This window comes from Canis lupus, chromosome 10 (genome assembly GCF_048164855.1).
Source record: "Canis lupus baileyi chromosome 10, mCanLup2.hap1, whole genome shotgun sequence".
Classification (NCBI taxonomy): domain Eukaryota; kingdom Metazoa; phylum Chordata; class Mammalia; order Carnivora; family Canidae; genus Canis; species Canis lupus.
In genome coordinates this window covers 67935557-67959801 of record NC_132847.1, presented here as the reverse complement: position 1 = coordinate 67959801, position 24245 = coordinate 67935557, and the positions used below count along the sequence as shown (strand labels likewise).

Sequence of the window (24245 nt, the reverse complement as noted above, 5' to 3'; positions counted from 1 at the left end):
CATGTAATTGCAGCAAAAAGGTTTTGCCGTTTACTGTATTTTTTGTTTTGTCTGTTTTTTGTTCTTTTTTTTTTTTTTTCTTCCTAATTTCAAGGACCCTAAGCTACTGTCAATGGCATATTCAGCTGTTGGAAAACTCTCCAGGTGAGTAAACTCTTCTTCAGTGAGAGATATCCTGCGGGTAAACTAAGAAAAATTACATGGTATTTAATAATGAATGGAGAATAAATTTGTTGTGATTTTGAAAGGAAATGTATTTAACGGCCATAGGTTGTTTAGGGATGTTTTCCTTATAGAGGAAAAATGATGTGAGACACTACATTTGAAGATATGTTTCTATATTAAATGGTAGTCTTGAAATGAGGTTTTGAACTGGATTGTGTCTTAATGGGTTACTTTTTCTTACACCCTGGAGACATCTGATTGACCTTAAGTGTTCTTGTTGCTGTTTACTACTAGTCTTTATAATCCCAATCATCAAGGTTTATCTCTTGACTCTCTTTTCTGATAGTGCTATATTATGATTCTGGGTGGTCCTGTTTCCAGAGGTGAATTTTTTTTCTTCTGCTTATAGTATGATTTCCTCCTTCCCACTTCCTCCTGGTTTCCTCTTCCTTCAGTAGATTTCAAAGCGGGGAGATAGAGGTACTATATGGCACTATATGGTACTTCCAGCCATGACACAGGTCCTGGATTGGCCTGTATAGACTAGCTCTTGCTCTTCTTCTGTCTGTGCAGGGAACAGATCTTTGGGGCTCAGAAAAAAGCCACGCTAGATCACCTGATACAGCACTTACATGACAGCCTTTAGTTTAAATAGTGGTTTGGCCTTAGTTGTCTATTTTTCTTATATTAAAATCAGAAATGTTAACTGAATGCATGGAATATTCTAAAGGGAATATCTGGATAGTGTGTATTTTAATCATGAGTTACTTATGTTAGACAGTTGAAGAATTCATATTTACTTTTAAAAATATTTGGCTCTTTGGGGAGGTAATCTAATGATGTTGACATGTTTAGAGATGAAAATGCAATTCAAGAAAATTTGTGTTGAGTTACATTTTCTTCTAGCCTCTTGAAAATTTATGATTGTAGCAATGGTCTTATATTCTCTTACAGTCGAATGCCCCATTTATTCACTAAGGATATAGCTCTTGTGCAGCAGCTTTTTGAAGCCCTATGTAAGGTAGGGAAACACCCAGCAAGTTTATGCTTTCCGTTTGGATCCTGACCTGGAAACCTGACAGGGAGGGAAACACTATTTTTTATCATATTTATAGGAAGAGCCTGAGACTCGGCTTGCTATTCAAGAAGCGTTATCTATGATGGTTGGAGCTTATAGTACTTTGGAGGGAGCACAGCGAACTCTCATGGAGGCACTTGTGGCTTCGTACTTAATAAAGGTAGGTCCATCTGTGTGAACTGTGATGGTTGGTGATAGAGATATTGTACATTTTTAAGAACAAAATTTGAATTGCTTTTCTTCTTAACTATCTTGACAAGAGGAATATTTGCTTTCGCTTGGACTGTGATTTATGATTGATTTTTAATTCTTAATGATGAGAATCTGGCTTAGGGATGGAAGAGAGATGATATTCATTTTTTTTTTTTTTTTAATTTTACTTAAATTCAGTTAACATGTAATGTATTATTGGTTTCAGAGGTAGAGGTCAATCAGTGATTCATTAGTCTTATATAATACCCAGCGCTCATTACAAGGAGTGGTGATATTCTGAGGTTTTATGTTTAAAGCCTTTCATGTTGGGAAGTGTTCTTGATGTTGTGTCCTCCAAGTTGGAAGTCTTTTGTCTTAACTTGGTAGCTGAACACTACAGTCCATTAGGGTGGTGTTCTCCAGCCAACACCAGGGGAAAAGCAAAAGGAAAAAAAAGAAAAATTTTATACCTTAAAATGGAGTCCGTAGGAAGTAAGCCAGCACTATCATATGTAGTCTTCTTCCTTCTAGATCTTTTTATTGGCTATCATGGGAGTTTGTAGAAAATTTTGAGTATATATATATATACATCTGTATATATAGTACGTAATGTACAGTATAAAGTAATATGTATTTGCTATAGTCAGTTCTTTGTCTTCCATTTCTAGGAGTAGAAAGAGGGAGATTAGAAGAAGGAATGAAGTCGAAAAGTATTGGTACAATTAATATTTAGTTGTCCTACTGAAATTTGGCTGATGTATTTATTACACTGATATCAAGGGAATTACTAAAGGTTCAAAAGGGTATCTGGTTTCTATTGAAATATGATAGGATTACTGTGTACACTCAGGAAAATTGTTAAATAGATAAGTTCCATTGTCAGAAGTTCCTGTATGTGGTTCATAGTCATATAGCATCCAGTGCACATGGTTCATTGTCCTATACCATGGGCAAAGAAGTGTAGGCTTATTTGGAAGCTCATTAGAATAGAATACCTAATTTTTTTCCCTAGGTACAAGGAGATGTGATGCTTGTGTATTGCATGTGGGTGCTGGTTATACATATGCAGATCTAATCATGTAGCAATATTATTAAACCAAAGCTAATTTGTCTTTTCTCAGACTACATTTTTTTTTTTAAAGATTTATTTATTTATTCATGAGAGACACACAAAGAGAGAGAGAGAGAGAGAGGCAGAGACAGGCAGAGGGAGAAGCAGGCTCCATGCAGGGAGCCCAATGTGGGACTCAGTCCCAGATCCCGGGATCATGACCTGAGCCAAAGGCAGGCGCCCAACCACTGAGCCACCCAGGCATCCCTTTTCTCAGACTACATTTAAAGCAACTAGACTCTAGGCTAAATCACATTAACTAGTCCTTAGTATCATTTTTCTTTATTGCAACTCAAAGAATGCTTAAAGAGCAGGAATACCTCAATGAATAGCACAGTATCTATTATTTAATATCCCTCTCCTCTCACTGTGTTAGGTTTGTGACTAGGGGAATGACTCGAAGGGAAGGTGCATGAGAAAAAGGCTTTTCAGAATAAAGATTCTTCAGCTGCTTCTCTGGTTGAACTTTGTGTTCATAGATTAGTTTATTAATCTGTTTAGGTGAACTGAATATACTCATGTAGTTGAAACTCCTTTGGAGTCAGTTTAAACTAGAGCTATTCTGAAAAGCGTGGAGATATATTGCTTCCAATGTGTAGAGATTCCAAGTAACCTCTGTTTGTGTTCCCTGCCTCCTATCTTCATTTCATTCACATGACTGACGGTTTGAGAGTTTTGGGGAACCAGACGCTGTTCACAGCGACCATGGCCCCAAAGCTGGGCTGAGGATGTGCGCGTATAGAGACTCTCTGGCTGTGGCCTTTGTGGGTCTTCCTGACTCAGAGGGGCCTTTTAGCTCAGAAAAGTACTTTTTAAAAGTCGCTGTCCCAGAGGCTTTTAAACAACTTGAGTAAAGATTTCCAAGTGAGTTGTCTTGATTTTATTTACTTCAATATACTTCTTAAAAATAATGGCTTCAGTTTTGATTGTTTACAACTAAGATGACATACTTGACTGGAATGAACTGTTAGTAATTGGATTCTTCTCCTTTTTTTTAACATCTGTATGTGTTTGTGTGTGTTGTTTATGTGTCAAATAGCCCGAGGTTCAAGTTCGACAGGTGGCTGTGAAGTTTGCTAGTACGGTGTTTCCCTCAGATCACATACCTTCCAGATACTTGCTCTTACTAGCTGCAGGGGATCCGTAAGTTTCAAAAGCTCTTTGTTTGAACTTGGGCTCATTTTAAATTATTTGAAAATTACTAAAATTTATATTGTTTTCATTATCGCTCTATGGAATTTAGAAGCAGTTTGTTCAAGAGTCAAAAAAATATGACCCTTGACATGGCACAGAGCTGTAGTTATACCCTATCTTGTTTATTTCTGTGGGTAAATTTTAAAGATGCAAGCCACGTCACTTCCAATCTCAAGACATTTCCAAAAAGAAGTTGTCTCTTACAATATATTTTATGACTCTCTGCTTCGATAGCCACGAATATGTTTAAGACATTTTCTCAGATTCCAAGCTGTCAAATAAAATGACTGTTCTTAATCATCAAACAATCTTTCTGCCGTTATTGTGATTTATTTTTTATTCTGATTTGTCTTTCTGTAAGACGGGAAGAAGTTCATGGAGAAGCACAGCGAGTATTAAGGTGTCTTCCTGGTAGAAACAAAAAAGAAAGTGCTTCTAAGCAGATGCCTTCTTTCCCAGAAATGGTGTATTATATCCAAGAAAAGGTATGGCATTCAACCTCAGGTAATTAGTTTGGGTCATATAACGAATGATGAAAATAAACATGAATTTTTTTAGGTGACACCTTTAAAATGTTATCACAATGTTGAGTTGTAGTAAGGTTTCTAACCACGGTAGTATTTATACTAAGTGAGAGGAAGAAAATACAAAATGAAGAGAAAAATGTAATTCTCAAAATCGATCTGTTTTGCCGCAAGCTGAATTACTTAAACTCCCTTTATGCTCCTCAACATTTTGGTTGGGTTTAAAATGGGTTTAAAGATTTTCTCCATGGTATGGCATGCTGAAAAATGCCTGCTTTTTTTTTTAAAAACACATATTTTTAAGGATATTGTTTAGAACCTGTAAGTTTAAGGATGCTTGAGGGAACAGTTTAGATTTTTTCCATTGTGATCACAAGAAACATCACATCTGCTATTTTGAAGCCTCCTGTGTCTGTGCAGTTCTCTCTGCTGGCAGGTCAGACAGACTGCCCTGACCCCCCAGTCCTGATCCTGTCCCACTTTTTTTTTTTTTTTTTCCTGTCCCACTTTTTATGTCAGTGTTTTTTTGAGTATGCTGGTGGTCCTAGCTTTTCATTTAGATAGGCATCTTGAGGGAGTTGGAGGTCAGGACTAAGTAGCTGTGGTTTTTTTCTCTGAGGCATAGTCATGTTCGTGGTCAGAAGATGCTTTTGTGCTCCTGTTTTCCTTTTGCCTCTGTTGTAATGAAGATAACTGGCATGCAGTGGCCTGAGGTGACTGTGTTAGTAGTAGATGCCTAGAGCAGGCTTATTTATTTTTAAGATTTGTTTATTTATTGGAGAGAGAGAGAGAGAGAGTGCAAAGGTGTATGTGTGCCCAGGGCGAGGGGGCAGTGGGAGAGGGAGAGAGAATCTCAAGTGGACTTCCTCTGAGTGTAGAATGTGACTCAGGGCTCAGTCTCATGTCCATGAGATCATGACCTGAGTTGAAACCAAGAGTCGGATTCTTGGTTCAACTGACTCTCAACCCCCTGAGCCACCCAGGTTTATTCTTTTTTTTTTTTTTTTTTTTAAGATTTTATTTATTTGAGAAGTAGTGACAGAAATAGCAAGAGAGACCATGAACGGGGAGGGGAGGGAGAAGCAGGTTCCCCAGTGAGTAGGGAGCCCAGTGCAGGGCTCCATCCTAGGACTCTGGGATCATGACCTGAGCTGAAAGTAGATGCCAAACCAACTGAGCCACTCAGATATCCCTTATTTTTTTTAAACAAGCCAGTAAAAACAGGAAGGGGAAAAGGCACCACACCTGTCATTTAGGGTTTGAGCGACATATGCAATCAGTATGATTGGTGGAAAAATATTTTGATTAGAAAAAAAAAAACAGTAGCAAATAGTAATATCGTTAGAAATGCAGTTATTTTTGAATTGAGGAAGGGCACACATGCTCTTTGTTTTAGTAATGTGTTTGTTTTCGGCTTATTTTTATTAGGCTTCTCATCGAATGAAAACTCCAGCTAAGTACATGACTGGGACCACTGTCCTTCCATTTAACCCAGCAGCCTTCGGAGAGGTAGGACTTGGACCTATTCCTGTTTTGCTCTCTAAACATTGTAAAAGATATTGTTACATCCAAAGAGATGTGTGAATTTTTTTTGTGTTCTCAGTAAACCCATATTGTGATGTCATTGTCCTTCACCAGATCGTTTATTAGAAAAACAGTCGTTGGTAACAGCTATTATTTTAATTTGTAGTGAAGTCTGTAAATGTATTTGTCTCAGTGAGATTCTCTTTGTGGAAGAACTGGGTGCTCCGCATTGATTACTATTGTGATTTTATAGCAAATTAGATTTGAATTTTTTTTTTAAGTTTTTATTTATTTATTCATGAGAGACAGAGAGAGAGTTAGGCAGAGACACAGGCAGAGGGAGAAGCAGGCTCCATGCAGGGAGCCTGACACGGGGCTTGATCACGGGACTCCAGGATCACGCTGAAGGCTGGCGCTAAACCCGCTGAGCCACCCAGAGGTCCCCCTTTTTTTAGATTTAAAGCCAATGCTATGTTGAAGTTGTTTGGATTATCTGTTGTTTAGGTGGTTGACTTGTACTACTTAAATGACAAGAGGTAATCTTGTTCAGAGTGAGTAAGAGTACCTGCAATGGAATTACTACCTATTTTAACTGTCAAGAAAGAGCTTCAAGAGGACTGCTTGGTAGCCAGTTTATATCAGAGGTTTTTATGGTGTTGTCTCGACTCTTCTTTAGATGATTTGAATCCATTTTCTTAAATCCTTATGTTGGTGGATATTAAATACGACTGGAATTTCACAGGAACAGATGATTGGCTCCAAGATTCTGTGTGTGTGCCTGTATGCGAGTGCAGGGGTGGGAGGCAGAGGGAGAGAGTCTTCAGCAGACTACCTCCCTGAACATGGAGCCCGATGCCTGGCTCCATCTCGTGGCCCTGAGATCACAACTTGATCTGAAATGAGTTGGAGGCTGAATAGGCTGAGCCACCCAGGCGTCCCTGTAATTGTTTAGACTTTAAAAGTTGAGTTTGCATTTTAACTCCATTAAACTCCACTAAAAACACTCTGGATTTATAAAAGCTTGTTATGTAAATCGTGCTCCATTATGGTAATTTCAGTTAACATCCTGAGTCATATTTTCCAGCTTTTGTGAGAATTTGTTGAATAGCTTTATGAGGGAGGACGGGGGAATGAAAATGGGAGACCGTCACGTTGAAGAGCACCCTCCCACACTGATTTCTTGAGGAGCTTGTCTGGTATTCTTCCTTCTACTTTCAGATAGTCCTGTACTTGCGCATGTGCCTAGCGCACAGTGCAGGAGTGGTGCCCACCTCCCAGAGTTTGGCTGACATGCAAGACCACGCCCCAGCCATTGGTCGCTACATACGGACTTTGATGTCAGGCAGCCAGGTGACATCCTCATCATCCTCTTCCAAGAGTGGAGAAACCAACCCTGTTCAGATCTACATTGGCCTGCTTCAGCAGCTTCTGGCAGGTGTTGGAGGTAGGAGGTCCTGCTGCTGAGGACAGATCTTAAAGCACTTAAGCAAAAATCTAATTTTAAACTCAGCTAAGAGTTTATAGCAAAATTATTGTCTACCTTCACTACTGTAACTGAACGTTACATTTAATACTTTAACCTTTGTTTCTTTTCTAAACTTATTTGCTTCATCCTTGATAGACTCTATTACTCTTCTTGGAAAGAAATGCTAACAATAGAGAATGTTTTACTTTGGAAATGGGTGGGAAGAACAGGGCATCTTTTTATAGATACTGAGTCTGTAAATTTGCTGTATTGGATCACATACTACATTTAAGTTGGTTTTTGTTTTGTGGAACTGGGGAATGCCTCATAAAGCAGTTTTCTTATACTTTAAAGGAATTTAGTGAGCTCTGTGTTTATCACTTGTTGTGAAGCAAAAATGGTTGTGAATTCTTTCTTACTTAGGTTTGCCAGTCATGTACTGTCTATTGGAAGCTGTCTCTGTGTATCCAGAAAAACTGGCTGCTAAATTTGTAGACAAAACAGAATGGATAAAGGTACATCCTGTGCATGTATATTTCTCTTTGATTCTGTGTATTTTACTTTAGTCTTATAATTTGTTTCTCTACTAGTGTTCCTATGACCTTTCCTGCCTTTAGGTCATCTTGAAAACTCTTCTCAAATACTTCCTGGAAACATGTAGGTCAGTGTATCTCAGTGATCCATCTACATGACAGGGAGAGATGCACTGAGAATCACATAAGGGAAAAATATATATATATTCTGTTTTAAGAGTTATAAAAATAGGTTTGTGTAAAAAAAATATGTAAACTGTCACCCACCTATCCAAATCTCCCAACTTCCTACCCCTTCCTCTCTCACTTGACAAACATGTAAGTCATCACTTATTTATAGATGGTGTACTTTCTAGAGTTTATTTATGCATATACACACAAACTAAAATAAGCATTTTTCAATTTTTCTTCCTTCTTTTACATGAAAGTGCATAGTTTTCAGTTTTATTTATTTTTTCAAGTTTATTATTGTTTCAAGTTTTTTAAAAAAATTCTAGTTGGTTAAAAAAAATTCTAGTTGGTTAACATATAGTTGTAATTTTATTATTTTAATGTTTCAAGTTTTAATTTAGCTTCTCACACTGTTTTGTACCTTCTTTCACTTAATATGAGAATGTGGAGGTATTTTATAGAACTATAGAAAGAACATCCTCTTTTACAACTTCATTTTTTCCATTGTATTAATATGCCGTAATTTATTCTAGAACCTTAGTGATGGTCATTTAGGGTGCCTTCACTCTGCTGCAATGAACAATCTATCATTTTGAATATAAGGAGGTATATTTTTTAGATGGATTCCCCAGAAGTGGAATTGAGGACATAGACTTTTGCAATTTTGATAGATAGTACACATCCTCCAGTACCAATTTACACTCCCACCAGCCACATAGGAGAGTGTTCTTGTCTCGTGGTCACACCAAAAGCATTGCCAGGTTTAGCAAATAAAAATACAAGGTTCTCAGTTAAATTTGAATTTCACATAAACAATGAAAAATTTTTTAGTACCAACATAGCTCATACAGTTTCATATACCTCTTGGGCTGTATAAAGCAGTTCTTTTTGGAAAATGGAACTTGAATTATGGTAAAATGTACAGATTATCTCTTAGTGTGAAAGCATAAATGTAATATATCCAGAGGTGTGAGTTTTGTGCTTTTCTGGAATATCTAGTCTCATGAAATTGCTTCTGGTTTCAAAAGGATTTTTTATTCCTTATGAGTATTTGCTGAGTGTAAAATGATCTGAGAGTTTTTGACTTTTGATCATGTAGATCAGGGGTCATCAAACCATGGTCCCTGTACTGAATTTGCCTTGCCTCCTGTTTTTGTAGGGCCTGCAAGCTAAGAATGGTTTTCACGTTTTTTAAATGGTTGAAAAAAAAAGCAAAAGATGAATAACATTATCTGACAAAAGAATGATAGTTCCAATAAAGTTTATTGGAACACAGATAACTCCCTTTATTTCTGGATTGTCTGTGGCTGCTTTTGCACTACAGTGGCAGAATGGAGTTGTTGCAGCAGAGACTGTGTGGCCTACAAAGCCTGGTTGGCCGTTTACAGAAAACACTTATTAACCTCTGTTTTAGTCATCTGTATTAATTCTGTCCTGTGTTTTGTGTTTTTGATGAAAATGCATAGAAGCTTTTGGCGTATAATTCAGCTTTTATTTTATTTTGAAATCGCTTATTGTGCTCCTTTTTCACAGATAATCAATAGATTGAACAATACAGTGTATCATTTATTCTTTTAATTTTAAATGTCAGATGTCAGTAGGAAGATGATTGTAGATCACGTGTATATTTGTTTCTCTACACCACTCAGAGTCTGATGAATAGCAGTAAAGAAGAGATGCGTGAACTGGCAGCCTTGTTTTATTCTGTGGTGGTATCTACAGTGTCGGGAAATGAGCTGAAGTCAATGATAGAACAGCTTATAAAGACCACAAAAGACAATCATGTATGTTACCAGTTTTGTCTTCATTCTTTTTTATGGGAGATGGTAGAGCTTTCCCAAAAAGCATCTGATACGTGTTCTCATTTCTAAAAGGAGCTTCTATGATTGTGAAGAATAAGTGAGATTGATAGTACATGGATTCGTTCAGTCCAGTAAACAAATTTGAGTGCCTTGTATCTGACAGGCACTATGGCGGATGCTAGGAGTACAGCAGGGAGCACATACCCAGTACTCCCAGGTGCTGAAATCCTAGTTCCTTCCTCCTTCCCCATTTCCTGCCACCTATCATCGTGCCTGTTCTGTCAGGAAACCCGTGCTTTCAAGTATTCAAACTTCCTCTTTGTGTTTCGAGGTTTTAACAATTAGAAATCGTATCTGCTCATTGTATTTCACTGGCAGTGGGGAGAAATTATGCTTGAAAATTATGGTAGTGTAGTTACATAAGTGCTCCAAGCTAGAAGAAAGCATGGGTGCTACCGGGAGCACGCAGAAGAGTCACTTCACCCAGACATGGAGTGGGTGTCGGGTAGGGGATGACTGGAAGCGAATCAAGACTCTACTTGCCTTCTCGGAATTCTTGAGTGTTAGAAACTCCAGGTTTGTTAACATTCAGTAGAACCTCAAATGATCGTTTTGTTCTCTGGCCTTACGTTTTATTGGCGAGATGGCTGTAATAAACATAGTTATTTCAGTGCATTCTTGCATATGTGAGAGAGTGACAGCTATCTTGTGGTTAAATTCAGAGCCCAGAGATACAGCATGGATCCTTGCTTGCATTGGGATTCACGGTAGGAAGATACTTGGCCAAAAAGAAAATGAGAATGGCAGAGCAACAAGACCTGGAGACAGATGCCGATTTCCTGCCGGAACAAGAGGCGCTCATTCAGAATGCCACGGAAACGATAGGTATGTCATGTGTCACGTGCTCATGCTGACTTGGATGCCATAGTTTCTGAGTTAGGTTAAAATTTATTACAGCGTTTCAGTTTCTTTTGACAGCATTGCACTTTAAAGGCACAAGTCTTTGCAGAAAACCTTGCTTGATGGTGGATGTGTGTTTTTAATAACAGTGGAAGTACTCTAGTTTTTCTGTACGTTTTTTTCCTGTGTGTTCTGGTACAGCAGATGATCGCATTATGGGAAAAAACATAAACGTTTACAAGAGGACAGTGCCGTATGCCTTGTTTCCATGTTTTATTACTGAGTGAATGTTAACAAATTATCAACTAGAAGGAAATGTAGACTTTGATTTCATTTTACCACCTTGAAACCAGTCTGGAGTTCCTTGCCCTTAGCCCTGGGCCCCAAGAGCAATAGTGTATTCCTCTCAGTTTTGTCTCACTGTGCTCACAGGCTCGTTTTTGGACAGTACGTCGCCCCTCCTGGCAATTGCTGCCTGTACAGCCCTGGGTGAAATCGGCAGAAACGGCCCCCTCCCGATCCCCAGTGAGGGATCTGGCTTCACCAAATTGCATCTTGTAGAAAGTTTACTGAATAGAATACCTTCCAGTAAAGAAACAAATAAGGTAAGTCTCTCTTCTTTCCCCTTTCTTTCTGAAATTCTTGCGCTTCATAGATACATAAATGAACAAATACACAGTCGTAATGAGGACACATGACAGTGCAGCTGGAAGAAGGACTTAAGGTAAAAAAAGACTGAGAGAGTCTAGGCGACTATTTAGTTTTGAGTTAGGGGTGATTTTTTTTTTTTTTTTTTTAGATTTATTTATTTATTCACGAGAGACACAGAGAGAGGGAGGCTGAGACACAGGCAGAGGGAGAAGCAGGCTCCTTGCCGGGAGCCCGATATGGGACTCAATCCCAGATCCCGGAATCACACCCAGACCCAAAGGCAGATGTTCAACTGCTGAGCCACCCAGGTGTCCCAAGTTAGGGGTGATTTGTACGACTTCTGCACATGCAGCATTTGGGCCAGTGGCTCCAGTTTAGGCCCACAGCGTTAGGATTTGGTAAGGAACTAGCTGCATGAGGTAATTAATTCTTCTTTCATGCGAAAAATGGATAGTAAAGTGTTAAATAGTTTTTACCACTTTTGTAGTTTTAGACCAAATCTAAATCTTAACCTCTGATAGTGAATTTGGTTTTAAGAAGTCTGGGCGTTAGTAAGCTGTGTGAGTAATACCTGAGAAGGACATTTATCAGTTTTTAGTTTCCAGTAAACATTTTTGTAAACTAAGACATATTTGTGATCAGAGTACCTCAGTGTTGAATTATAACATGATTTAATGAGCAGATAAGTCAGTTTACTGTAAGGTTAATAAACACATAATCTTATTTTTGATCTAGCAAATATTTAAAATTTCCAAAGAATATCACACTGTAGTTTTTGTTAGCTATTATTAATTAATTAGTGATTACCAACCATTGTTGAGTACTTGCAATGTGTCAGGTGTATGCTAGATGCTTCCCATACATTTATTGAATTCTCCAGGACTAGTGAAGTAGGTACAGTTGTCATCTCTGTTTTCCTGGAGGAGGAAACACAGTCACAGAGAGGTGGAGAAAATTGCCTAAGGTCATATACCTTTAAAGGCTGCTAACATGGTTAAGGTGTGATTTGATCTTAGGTCCTGTCCTCTGGCCCAGAATCTATATTTATAAATAGTTTGAAGGGTAATAAACCTGGTTAAAGGCTTTCTTCTTTCTTCTTTTGCAACCACGGATCTTTAGTGAACTCAGTTTTATGTCTTTTTACCTCTAATGTCTTAGAGATGTAATTCTGTAAAATTAGATCCTTTAAAAAAAACTTGCATGCATAAGTGCTTTAGACAGACTGCCCTCCCTGTCATCTCATTTTGGAAACACTGTTCTGGGATAAAACTGTTACATACTTTGTTTAAAAAAAAATTACTGGTTTTCTAGATGAAAGAACGAGCAATCCAAACATTGGGATATTTTCCAGTTGGGGATGGAGATTTTCCTCACCAGAAACTCCTCTTGCAAGGTCTGATGGATTCTGTGGAGGTATTTATATTGCTATCTGATTATTAGTTATTCAAATAAAAGATATTTTTTAGCTGGATTTTTGGATGCTGTGAGATTTTATTTTATATTTTATTTTTAAAAGATATTTTCATCTATTTGAGGGAAGAAGAGAGCAGGAGTGGGGGTGGGCAGGAGAAAGAGAGAGAAGCAGACTCCTCACTGAGCAGGGAGCCTGATGGAGAACTTGATCCCAGGACCCTGAGATCACAACCTGAGCCAAAGGCAGACGCTTAACCGCTTAACCAACCCAGGCGCCCCTTCTGCTGTGAGATTTTAAATTAAGCCTTTATGCATTTATTCACCAAGTACTTACTGAGTACCAGCCTTGGGCTTATACCACTTTGGTGGGCAGAGCATTGACTAAATCATGTATGTGGGAAAGTCCTTGCCTTTTAGTTTTTGAGTAAAACCCAGTGCAATATAGGTAGAAGTGGAGACTCACCTCGTCAGCTAAGTGTGGGAAGTGGGTGCTGGTATTCCAGTTGTTCTTGAGTCAGGTGGCCAAGCTTCTGTCATCTGGATAATTTTTATAGTAGTTGGGAAGACCTACAAGCAGGCAATTGCTAGCTCTGTGTCATAAGTCTTAACATGACCTGATGTAGCCCCTCATCTAGGCTTGATTCTCATTACTTGCTCACATTTTTGTACACCAGCCTCTTTGTCCTTCTTTGCTTTGAGATTTTGAAAGATGAATACTTCATTTTTGGGGTTGCTATTGATCCCTTTGAACTAGAGTAGACTCTTTAGATATTGAACTCTCATGATTCTCCATACTTTTTCTTCACAGCATTTGTCACAGTTTCTAATTGCCCACTAGACTGAAGGCAAAGTCTGTTTTGATCTTTACTATGAAGCAAGTGCCTTGCAGTGTGATTGGTAGTAGGAAGACCTTAGTAAATGTGGGAAGAATAACTGAAGGAAAAGACATTTGCATGTAAGGGAGTAGGCTCACAGAGGAGGGTGTGAGTGCTGCTGTCTGGGAGGCTTGGTATACAGGTTTTTGGGGGCAGGGTTGCTACTGGGCCTGCAAGGATGGGCAGGAGGCAGGAAGCAGGTTGGGCTTGAGAACTAAGGCCTCTGAGTGACAGAGCCAGTGTTAGGATCCAGGTCTTAAGGATCCTAATCTAGTATTTTTAATGTGAATTAAAAAAATTTTTTTATTATCATTTTTTTAATGTGAATTTTTAAAAGAATGAACTTTACCCACATAAGGTTCTCCCCGGTGTCATTGACATCGTAACCACTTGGAGAAAAGCTTAAGGTGTCTTCTTTTCTTTTATTTTCTTTTCTATTTTATTTTATTTATTTATGATAGTCACACATAGAGAGAGAGAGGCAGAGACACAGGCAGAGGGAGAAGCAGGCTCCATGCACCGGGAGCCCGACGTGGGATTCGATCCCGGGTCTCCAGGATCGCGCCCTGGGCCAAAGGCAGGCGCCAAACCTCTGCATCACCCAGGGATCCCTCTTTCTTTCTTTCTTAGAAAGAGAGTGCATGTGTGTGCACGCAATGAGGGAGAGACAGAGAGAGAGGGAAAAAGAGAATATTAAGCAGGCTCCATGCTCAGCAGTCTCTCTCTCGTCTCTAAAAAAATTAATGAATGAATGAATGAGTAGTTTGTCTGTATTGTTAAGTTGCTGTTGAAGCTGTTTTTTAAGAGTTTGGAAGTACAGAGATCCATGAAGACCTAGAAACATGATGGAGAGATTAAAGGATAAAAATGGGATAAAGGAATCAGAAGCAAAATGTATTCACAGTAATCTAGGACAAATTATCATGGAAAATTTCAAATATTCACAAAAGTAGACATAATAGTAATATAATCCCTCAGTTACCTGTTTTTATTTCATCTGTTGATCCTTTATTTTTGGAATATTTGAAGCAAAGTCTAGGTATCATATCATTCAGAAATGGAGTTTTGTTTTTGTTTATAATGCCAGTTATGTTATTAGTAACAATGGGAAACTTTTGAAAATAGGCACATTGATTGAGTCCTTAGTATAGGATCCTCTATGTAGACATACCTTTTCTCTGCTTAGAGTTGCCAAAGAAGCTTTTGACCAGGGAAACTGTAGTACTGAAGAAGCCCTGAAATTCTATTTCCTCAGAGTAGGAAGCATCTGGTATCAGCATGTGACACCTCATCGAGATGAGAACATTTGGTTGATTGAGCTTAGGAATGGCTGGCTACACCATGGTCGGTGCTTGGTAGATTCTCCCAGAGGTCACTCTTCCCATGCTCCTCGTGGGGACTCTCTGATCTTCAGTCTCTTCTTACTCCCCATATTCTTGGTTGTTTTCCAGTTTATAGTAAACAGAGAACAAGGCCAAAGGGAACTAAAACCGGTCCAATTCCACGTTGAGTCAGTGATTCATGCTTGTGAAATGTGTTAAAATTTTTTTCTTTCTTTCTTTCTTTCTTTCTTTCTTTCTTTCTTTCTTTCTTTCTTTCTTTCTTTCTTTCTTTCTTTCTTTCTTTTTTCTTTTCTTTTTTCTTTCTTTCTTTCTTTTTCTTTTCTTTCTTTCTTTCTTTCTTCTTTCTTCTTTTCTCTCTCTTCTCTCTTCTCTTCTCTTCTCTTCTCTTCTCTTCTCTTCTCTCTTCTCTTCTTTCTCTTTCTTTCTTTCTTTCTTTCTCTTTTTTCTTTTCTTCTTTCTTTCTTTCTTTTTCTTTCTTTTCTTTCTTTCTTTCTTTCTTTCTTTCTTTCTTTCTTTCTTTTTCTTTCTTTCTTCTTTCTTCTTTTCTCTCCTCTCTTCTCTCTTCTCTTCTCTTCTCTCTTCTTTCTTTCTTTCTTTCTTTCTTTCTTTCTTTCTTTCTTTCTTTCTTCTCTCTTTCTTTTCTTTTCTTTCTTTCTTTCTTTCTTTCTTTCTTTCTTTCTTTCTTTTCTTTTCTTTTCTTTTCTTTTCTTTTCTTTTCTTTTTAGAAGATTTATGTATTTAAGAGAGCTCATGAATTGGGTGGGAACAGCAGATTCCTCGCTGAGCAGGGAGCCCAACCTGGGGCTGCATCCCAGAACCCTGGGTCATGACCTGAGCTGAAGGCAGATGTTTGACTGACTGAGCCACCCAGGCACCCCAATGTGTCAAAATTTCTAAACCAAATTAAAAAAATTGAGGGACGCCTGGATGGCACCAATTCTTGATTTTGGCTCAGGTCATGATCTCAGGGTTGTGAGATTGAGATCCCGTGTCAGGCTCTGTGCTGGGTGTGGAGCCTGCTTAAGATTCTCTTTCTCCTTCTGCCTCTTTCCTCCCCTGCTTGCTGGCTTTCTATCTTTAAAAAAAATTATTAAAAATTTGATAATATACTATATAGTATATATACTATATTCTGTACTATATAGAATTTTCTTAATGTTTGATTTTTGAAACAATTTCAAACTTACAGTGCAGTTGTGAGAATAATCCGAGCTCCTGTTCTTGTTTGGATTATTAACTTGTATTGAAGCTATCTAGCTCTCCATTTATCTCTGTACTTCTACACTCTTTAATCCAGAGATGCCAGATTTTACCATTTTACCATATTCTCTCTCTTTTTGAAACCAGTGGAGAGTAACTTGCAGACACTGTGTAATTTCACAGTGCACAGAGGAGGTGGTAATAAGTCATAGTGGCTGCTGTTTACTGTGCTGTGACTGCATACCTCATGTCCGCTAGGAGCTTTATGTAGAAGCTTTACCTCATTTCCTTCTTATGGCCTGACGAGGTGGGCCGTAGTGTCATGCTTTCATTACAGAGTTGAGGCTATTTAATTAAGTGTATGTAGCTGGTGAGAGATTAGAATTTGCCCTGAGATCTGTGTGGCTTCCCAGTCCATGACTTGTTCCTCCAGAGATTAAAAATCCCTGCTCCGTGGTTCTCTGCTGAGGGTGAAGAGGGCAACATGGGGTGGGAAGAAGATTCTTATTTCCACCCCTCGCCTGCCCTCTGAGCCACCACCTTAGGGGAAAACAATCTAGACAAGAGTCAAAAAACACAGCATGTTGACAGACAAGATCTAAAACAGCTTTTTTTGTGGAAATGGCTGTTTTTGGGAAATGTTCTCTTCAATTCATGGCTTCTGTTTCCGTTGTTGCAGGCCAAGCAGATAGAACTGCAGTTCACTATTGGCGAAGCCATTACCAGCGCTGCAATAGGAACCAGCTCCGTGGCTGCCCGGGATGCCTGGCTGGTGACTGAAGAAGAATATACGCCCCCTGCTGGTACCACATGCTCAGCTAATCCTTTCATAATCCTCAAGTAGCCCTTTCCGATCTTGGTACCACATTTGAAGCAAAAAACAAAATTTATGTGTTCCATTTTAACTCTTTTTCTGATATTTGTACATGCCTTATCAGTTTGGTTCAGCCAAGAGAAATAGTTGGTTCAAGGAGAGTGAACATAGCATAATGAATGAGAACCTTTTTTTTTTTTTTTAGTTCTTTGGAAGCAAGGAGGGAGTTCTAGGTATTATCTTCAAACTTGTACTCTTTTCTGGAGGACTGGTATCAGAAGTCAAGGCAGAGTTGCATTTCCACGTTATGTGTCCCTCAGTCCTTTATCACATAGTGAAGCCTTGGGATGTTCTGCTCGTGCTCCTCATACCTCTGCACTGCAGGTGCACTGGTTCTTAGGACCCCACGGGTGAGGGAGTGTGTGGCTTCGGGCCCCTTGTTAGAGATCCTGGGATTTCACAGGTCTTGTGGTTTTGAAATGGATGATTATCCGTCCTTCAGCAACATAAACACTGTAGTCATTTAGATTTGAATATGATCTCCATTGTTGTATTGAATAAATATAGAGGAAAATTTAATATTTCAGGATATTTTAGTCATTTAATTGCTGCTTATCATTCTTTTCTTCCTGCCAGGAGCCAAAGTGAATGATGTGGTCCCCTGGGTGTTGGATGTGATTTTAAATAAACATATCATCAGCCCCAACCCACATGTGAGGCAAGCGGCCTGCATCTGGCTCCTTTCCCTTGTGAGGAAGCTAAGTACCCATAAAGAAGTGAAGGTAAGCCATGCTAGAAATGTGCTCAGCACTGCTGGAAATCAGTTTTGAAATATTATAATGAAAAGGTGGTAGGAAGGAAAGTGTTTGAAGGTGAGGGCCAGTGCTGGTAGTGAAGGCCATTAACCAGTAACAGATATTTTGGAAGAAGCTGTGCATGAAGGAAGGTAGCCTGATGTATATTGACTGGAAGATGATTCGAATCTTGAAGGCATAAAGTCAGGTGGTCAGGATGGAGGCTGAGAGTGTGCATTAGACGATCTGTAAACTTACAGCCTTGAGGTAGTTTGGCTGCCTTCAGAGACAGCACAAGAGGGTTTGTGGCTGCCTCAGGTCCGAAGAATCTAATGAGGTGTGTGTGCCCTCCCTTATCTTCTAGGAGGTAGAGTTTGTGTTCTAAATGCCTGTTTTCTTGTTTCAGTCTCACCTGAAAGAAATTCAGAGTGCATTTGTTTCCATTTTGTCGGAAAATGATGGTAAGTTATTGGTAAATATTTGATTTCCAAACTTCATTAAGCTTGTATTTTTAAGTTTTGAAAAATCTAGATTAAGGAACAAAAAAGAAGGGCACAGGAAAGTAGATTCTTTTTGATTGATTTGATTAATTAGATCATGTTCTTCAATTTTACATTTAAAAATGGAACCAAGGCTGTCTTTAACATCAGTACTTCTAAGTAATAGCCTTTTTCTATTTCTGGTTTCTTTTCTCTATGTGACATAAGCCCGGAGAGAGCAAATGTGTTAGACATTTAAATGGTAGCTTTGTTTTATAAATTGTTTTAAACATACGGTTTTGTATTGACTTTTTATTTAAAAAAAAATGGGATGTGGTTATTTTGGAATCCCATGAGGCTGCTGTACTTTTCATGTGTGTGATTGGCAGTGTATGGATCCTCTGTCACTTGCACTGCACACTGAGGCCCAGCAGTGTTCACTTGGTTTGTGGGTTGGATCTTTTGTGCATGTAGTTTTCTTTCTTTTTTTTTTTTTTTCATGTAGTTTTCTTTTACGGGGACCTTTGGTACTGTCACCCCTGAGACGATTTAATGTTTTAACAAAATAGGCAGATTATGTTTTTTTTTTTTTTTTTTAAGATTTTATTTATTCATGAGAAAGACAGAGAGAGAGGCAGAGACACAGGCAGTGGGAGAAGCAGGCTCCATGCAGGGAGCCTGATGCAGGACTTGATCCTGGGACTCCAGGATCATGCCCTGTGCTGAAGGCAGGTGGTAAACTGCTGAGCCACCCAGGTATCCCAGATTATGTTTTTTTGTCTTTACTTTGAAATCACTTTGGATTTCTTTTTTTAAAACATTTTTTAAAAAAGATTTATTAATTTATTCATGAGAGACACAGAAAGAGAGAGGCAGAGACATAGGCAGAGGAAGAAGCAGGCCCGATGTGGGACCTGATCTTGGATCCTGGGATCACACCCAGAGCCAAAGGCAGACACTCAACTGCTGAGCCACCCAAGTGTCCCCATTTTGGTTTTCTGTTACAGCTTTTAAAAAAATTTGACGATGTCCAGAAGACAGATTTTCCTTAAAGTAATACTGTTTTGTCTGACTTTTGTACAGAACTTAGCCAAGATGTTGCCTCAAAAGGCCTTGGGTTGGTATACGAACTGGGCAATGAACAAGATCAACAGGAATTGGTTTCTACACTTGTAGAGACACTTATGACTGGCAAAAGGTACAGTTGGAGTTGTACATTTCAGATTTAAACATGTACAGCAAGCTTTGCACATACTGAGCATATGCACTAGAAAAGGGAAAACATCCAAGTGATGTTCCTGTTTGTTAAGTCTTTAAATTAGAAGTCAGTGATTGTTATGCGGTGGATAGCAGTTTAATTATTCAGTGGATACTGTTTAGACAGTAAAGTAAACTAAACTACTGTTCAGAAACATGCCAGTAGGTTAAGCTTTGAAGGTTGAATGATCTTACGATAGTCAAAGCATTGGATTACAAAAATACCATAATTGCCATTAGTTAAATGAAAATGAAGACGCAGAGGGGAAGCTCACATGTCTTTCATAGTCTGATCTGTGAAGAGTATGAGAAGGGCAACGTTATAATTGGTGACTGCTTTATGTCACCAACCTTCCTTCCAGCAACCTTCCTTGCAGGGAGGATAGTTTTTAATGGGTGACCACATGTAATGCAGTTTAATTTCATGTGGAAGGTCTTTTATATCTCTTTGTTCACCCTAAAGTTAGTTCTACAGAATTCTCAGGCTGATGGGAAAGGATTTAGTTGACTTTTACATCTTACACATGGTAGATCTTGCTATGGAATTTTATTTTTATCAGTTTGTCAAAGAAATGAATCAATTAGTTGAATACTGGTATGAAAATTTTGAGGCTAATTTAAAGTCTTATTGTTTTGCTTTAGAGCTAAACATGAAGTTTCTGGAGAGACAGTGGTATTTCAAGGGGGAAGCCTTGGCAAAACACCCGATGGGTAAGTGTGCCAAATCCATTGATCAGTCATCATAAATACCTTTAGTCTGGTGAATAGAACTCTCACGACACTGATTTCCACCCGCCTGGAAAATGTTATGTGTTAGGGAAGAAGGAAACTTCTGGGGAGAAGGCTCAGATTGGGGTTCTTGGGAAATAGACTCTGAGGTGGAGGTTTGTCAGCTGGAAGCCAGCTGATGAGTGCCCCAGGCTTATCACCTGGAGGAGTGAGGAGGCAGGAGAGGGCCTGTGGCCCAATGAGGAACTGACCTGCCGCCAGCACTTAAGAAGACCCTGACCTCTGGAACTGGGCTGGGTTGGCCCTTCAGAATTGTCCTGCTTTGAGGGGCCAGAACTTTGCGTTCCCTCATTTGCCTTTACATCTCTTTAATGACTAGCTGTTGGTGATGGGCTGCCCTGGGGGAGGACCTGACCTTGAACTGAGGGCAGTTCTGGTAGGTTCCAGCCAGCTGAGTCCTGTGGGACAATCTGGCAGCACACCTGGGCATCCACTACACCTTGTTTTTTGGGGGTGGGGTGGGGGACTCTGTTTGGTACTGTGGGGTCCACCAATTTACCATTTCAAATTAATTCCTGGAGCCTATCTCCCTCCTTTAATCAGTATTCCATTGTGGTTTTATGCTAATGCTTTTCCTCTAAAAACCCTCAGGTCAAACTGTGAAGCTGACTGGGTCTTACTGGGGCATCACAGAGCCCTGCTTTAGTGTCATCTAAAACCTCAGAAAGCAGCCATTTGTTCTGTCCTTGACTTTCTCCCATAGCTCACTGTTTCCACATCAAAAGTTATTTTTGTTCCAGTTACTCTCCCTATAGACTTTTTTTGAGTTTTCTTTTACAGAATAACTAACACAAATGATTGGCTATTTGAATAAATATTATTTGTTCAGAGGAAAGTTAACAGAACTCAAAAGGAGATCTCAAGATTGGGTGCTGCAGTCCTACAATTTGTGTGGAACCACAGCAGATCCCTGAATAGCCAAAGCTATCTTGAAAAAGAAAAGCAAAGCTGGAGGGATCACAATTCTAGACTCCAAGCTATATTACAAAGTTGTAGTAATCAACCAGTGTGGTACTGACACAAAAATAAACACATATATCAGTGGAACAGAATAGAAAATCCAGAAAGTATATGGTCAATTAATCTTTGACAAAGCAGGAAAGAATATCTAATAGGAAAAAGACAGTCTCTTCAACAAATGGTGTTAGGAAAACTGGAAAGCTACATGTAAAAGAAAAAAACTGGGCCACTTTCTTAAACCATACACAGAAATAAAGTCAAAATGGAGTAAAGACCTAAATGTGAGACCTGAAACCATAAAAATCCTGGAAGAGAGCATAGGTAGTAAGCTCCTTGACATTGGCCAAAGCAACTTCTTTCTAGATTTGTCTCCTAAGGCAAGGGAAATAAAACCAAAAATAAACTATTGGTACTACATCAAAATAAAATGTTATTGCATAGTAAAGGAAACAGCAAAACTAAAAGGCACCTGACAGAGTGGGAGAAGATATTTGCAAATAACATATCTGATCAAGGGTTAGTATCTAACATATATAAAGAATTTATCAAACTCAACACCCAAAGAACAAATAATCCAGTCAAGAGATGGGCAGAAGACATGAACAGACATTTCTCCAAAGAAGACATATAGATGGCCAACAGACATCTGAAAAGATGCTCAACATCATTCACCATCAGGGAAATGCAAATCAAAACTATAATGAGATATCATCTCACACCCATCAGAATGGCTAAAATCAACAACACAAACAACAGATGCTGGCAAGGATGTGGAGAAAAAGAACCCCTCTTATACTGTCAGTGGGAATGCAATCTCATGCAATCACTGTGAAAAACAGAATAGGGGTTCCTAAAAAAGTTAAAAATAAAACTACCCTATGATCAAGTAATCACACTACGGGTATTAACCCAAGGAATACAAAAATACTAATTCAAAGGGATACATGCACCTTTTTGTTTACAGTAGCCTTAGTTTCTATAGTCAAGATATGAAAGCAGCCCAAATGTCCATTGAGATAAGATGAATGGATAAAGAAGTAGTGATACACACACACACACTCAATGGAGTATTACTCAGCCATCATAAAAGTGAAATTTTGCCATTTCCAATGACATGAATGGAGGTAGAGCATAATGCTAAGTGAAATAAGTCAGAGACAAATTCTGTATAATTTCACTAACGTGGAATTTAAGTAACAAAACAAATGATCATGGGGGAAAATAGAGAAGAAAACCAAGAAACAGACCCTTAACTATAGAGAACAGATTGATGGTTACCAGAGAGGAGGCAGAGGGGGGGAAATGGGTGAAATAGGTGATGGGGATCAAGGAGGGCACTTGTGATGTGCAGAGTGTGATTTATGGAAGTGTTGAATCATGGTATTGTACACCTGAAGCTAATATAACACTGTGTTAACTAACTGGAATTAAAATAAAAACTTAAAAAACAATCAGGGTGCTGTCACTTAGAAAAGACTTAGAATTTTCTTTAAGGGAGCAACCCTGTCGGGACCCCTCTCATATCCAAGAGCTTTCTCTGTATCTTTACTAAATAAACCTCTATCCCTTTACTTAAAAAAAAAAAAAGAGAAAGAAAATAAAAGAATTTTCTTTAAGGGATCTCCTAATTCTGAGAGAAATTAATGTACAATGTAATGAATTACTGAGCTGCTTCCCAGATGGTGAGGGTTCCATCTTCATGAGAATCACAGAGGCCTCTGGATCATTTACTTGGCATTGTCCATAATTGAACTAGGTGACTTTTTATATTCCTCTCAACCTCATTCTTTTCCTCTGTGGTGATAAGATTGCAAACATAATTTTAAAATGTTCTGGTAATATTGATGATGTAACTTTGACTAGGCTGGGGGCAAAGAAATAATAATTGTATGCTTTTTTGTTTGTTTCCAAGCCAAGGCCTCTCTACTTACAAGGAGCTCTGTTCTCTGGCAAGTGATCTTAGTCAGCCAGATCTGGTATATAAATTTATGAATTTAGCCAACCATCATGCAATGTGGAACTCTAGGAAGGTAAGTTGGATGGTTTTTATTTTTTATTTTTTTTAAAGATTTTACTTATTTATTCATGAGAGACTCAGAAAGAGAGGCAGAGACACAGGCAGAGGGAGAAGCAGGCTCCACGCAGGGAGCCCGACGTGGGACTCGATCCCTGGTCTCCAGGATCATGCCCTGGGCCAAAGGCAGGCCCTAAACCGCCAAGCCACCCAGAGATCCCGGTTTTTATTTTTTACTTCTGAAATCAAGCCTGCTGCTTTGGCAGAGAGTGGCAACTAACTGATAACGCAGTGTGTTTTCAGAAGCCTGGGATTAGAGAGAGCCAGACTCAAATCAAACTATATGGTAAAGCTGGGACACCTAATATATCAGATTCTATTCAGGGACAAGTTTGGGAGAGAGAACTTTGTGATCTTCATATATTTAATATGTTAACATTTTAACACAGTAGATGTATCTGAGTCACTTATCTTCTTACCTTTTTAGGGTGCTGCTTTTGGTTTTAATGTGATTGCCACCAGAGCTGGAGAACAGCTGGCTCCTTTTCTGCCTCAGCTAGTTCCTCGTCTTTATCGTTATCAGTTTGATCCTAACCTGGGGATTCGACAGGCCATGACAAGTATTTGGAATGCATTGGTCACTGACAAATCAACGGTGAGTATCTGTGAACCCTTGTCCAAAATTACACATGGGATTTAAACCCAGTGCTCATCGTCCTTTTTACTTTGTATACTTACTTGTTTAAACAAACAAGCTTGCTTTCATTCTTTGCTTTCTCCCTTCTTTTAAGATGTCAAAGATGCTTGTGGCAACATTTATTAAAATCTCAAAAATAGAAATAATCTAAATGTCCGTGGGATGGCTGGCTAAGGAAGTGGCAGTGTATTCACACAATTGGAACACTGAGTCGATAGGTTACCATCAAGACCGTGGAGACCAGGTTATAGTTCTGCCTTCAAGGAGATCACTTTGTTGAGACAGTCAAGGAAACAGGCA

The 24245-nt window shown here is 38.9% G+C and overlaps 1 protein-coding gene across 9 annotated transcripts in view; it reads left to right on the top strand.

Moving 5' to 3' along the window:
- ECPAS (Ecm29 proteasome adaptor and scaffold) overlaps positions 1 to 24245 on the top strand; it is a 98701-nt gene that overhangs the window by 50628 nt on the left and 23828 nt on the right. For all 9 annotated transcript variants that reach the window (XM_072842331.1, XM_072842328.1, XM_072842325.1 and 6 more), the window contains 19 exons: positions 95 to 144; positions 1120 to 1186; positions 1281 to 1403; positions 3586 to 3689; positions 4102 to 4225; positions 5693 to 5773; positions 7007 to 7232; positions 7677 to 7768; positions 9607 to 9741; positions 10482 to 10644; positions 11092 to 11264; positions 12622 to 12723; positions 16821 to 16944; positions 17592 to 17737; positions 18156 to 18210; positions 19312 to 19426; positions 20128 to 20196; positions 23147 to 23264; positions 23736 to 23903. In XM_072842331.1, coding sequence (XP_072698432.1) covers positions 95 to 144; positions 1120 to 1186; positions 1281 to 1403; positions 3586 to 3689; positions 4102 to 4225; positions 5693 to 5773; positions 7007 to 7232; positions 7677 to 7768; positions 9607 to 9741; positions 10482 to 10644; positions 11092 to 11264; positions 12622 to 12723; positions 16821 to 16944; positions 17592 to 17737; positions 18156 to 18210; positions 19312 to 19426; positions 20128 to 20196; positions 23147 to 23264; positions 23736 to 23903 — 2235 coding nt within the window. The remainder of the gene's footprint in view (positions 1 to 94; positions 145 to 1119; positions 1187 to 1280; positions 1404 to 3585; positions 3690 to 4101; positions 4226 to 5692; positions 5774 to 7006; positions 7233 to 7676; positions 7769 to 9606; positions 9742 to 10481; positions 10645 to 11091; positions 11265 to 12621; positions 12724 to 16820; positions 16945 to 17591; positions 17738 to 18155; positions 18211 to 19311; positions 19427 to 20127; positions 20197 to 23146; positions 23265 to 23735; positions 23904 to 24245) is intronic.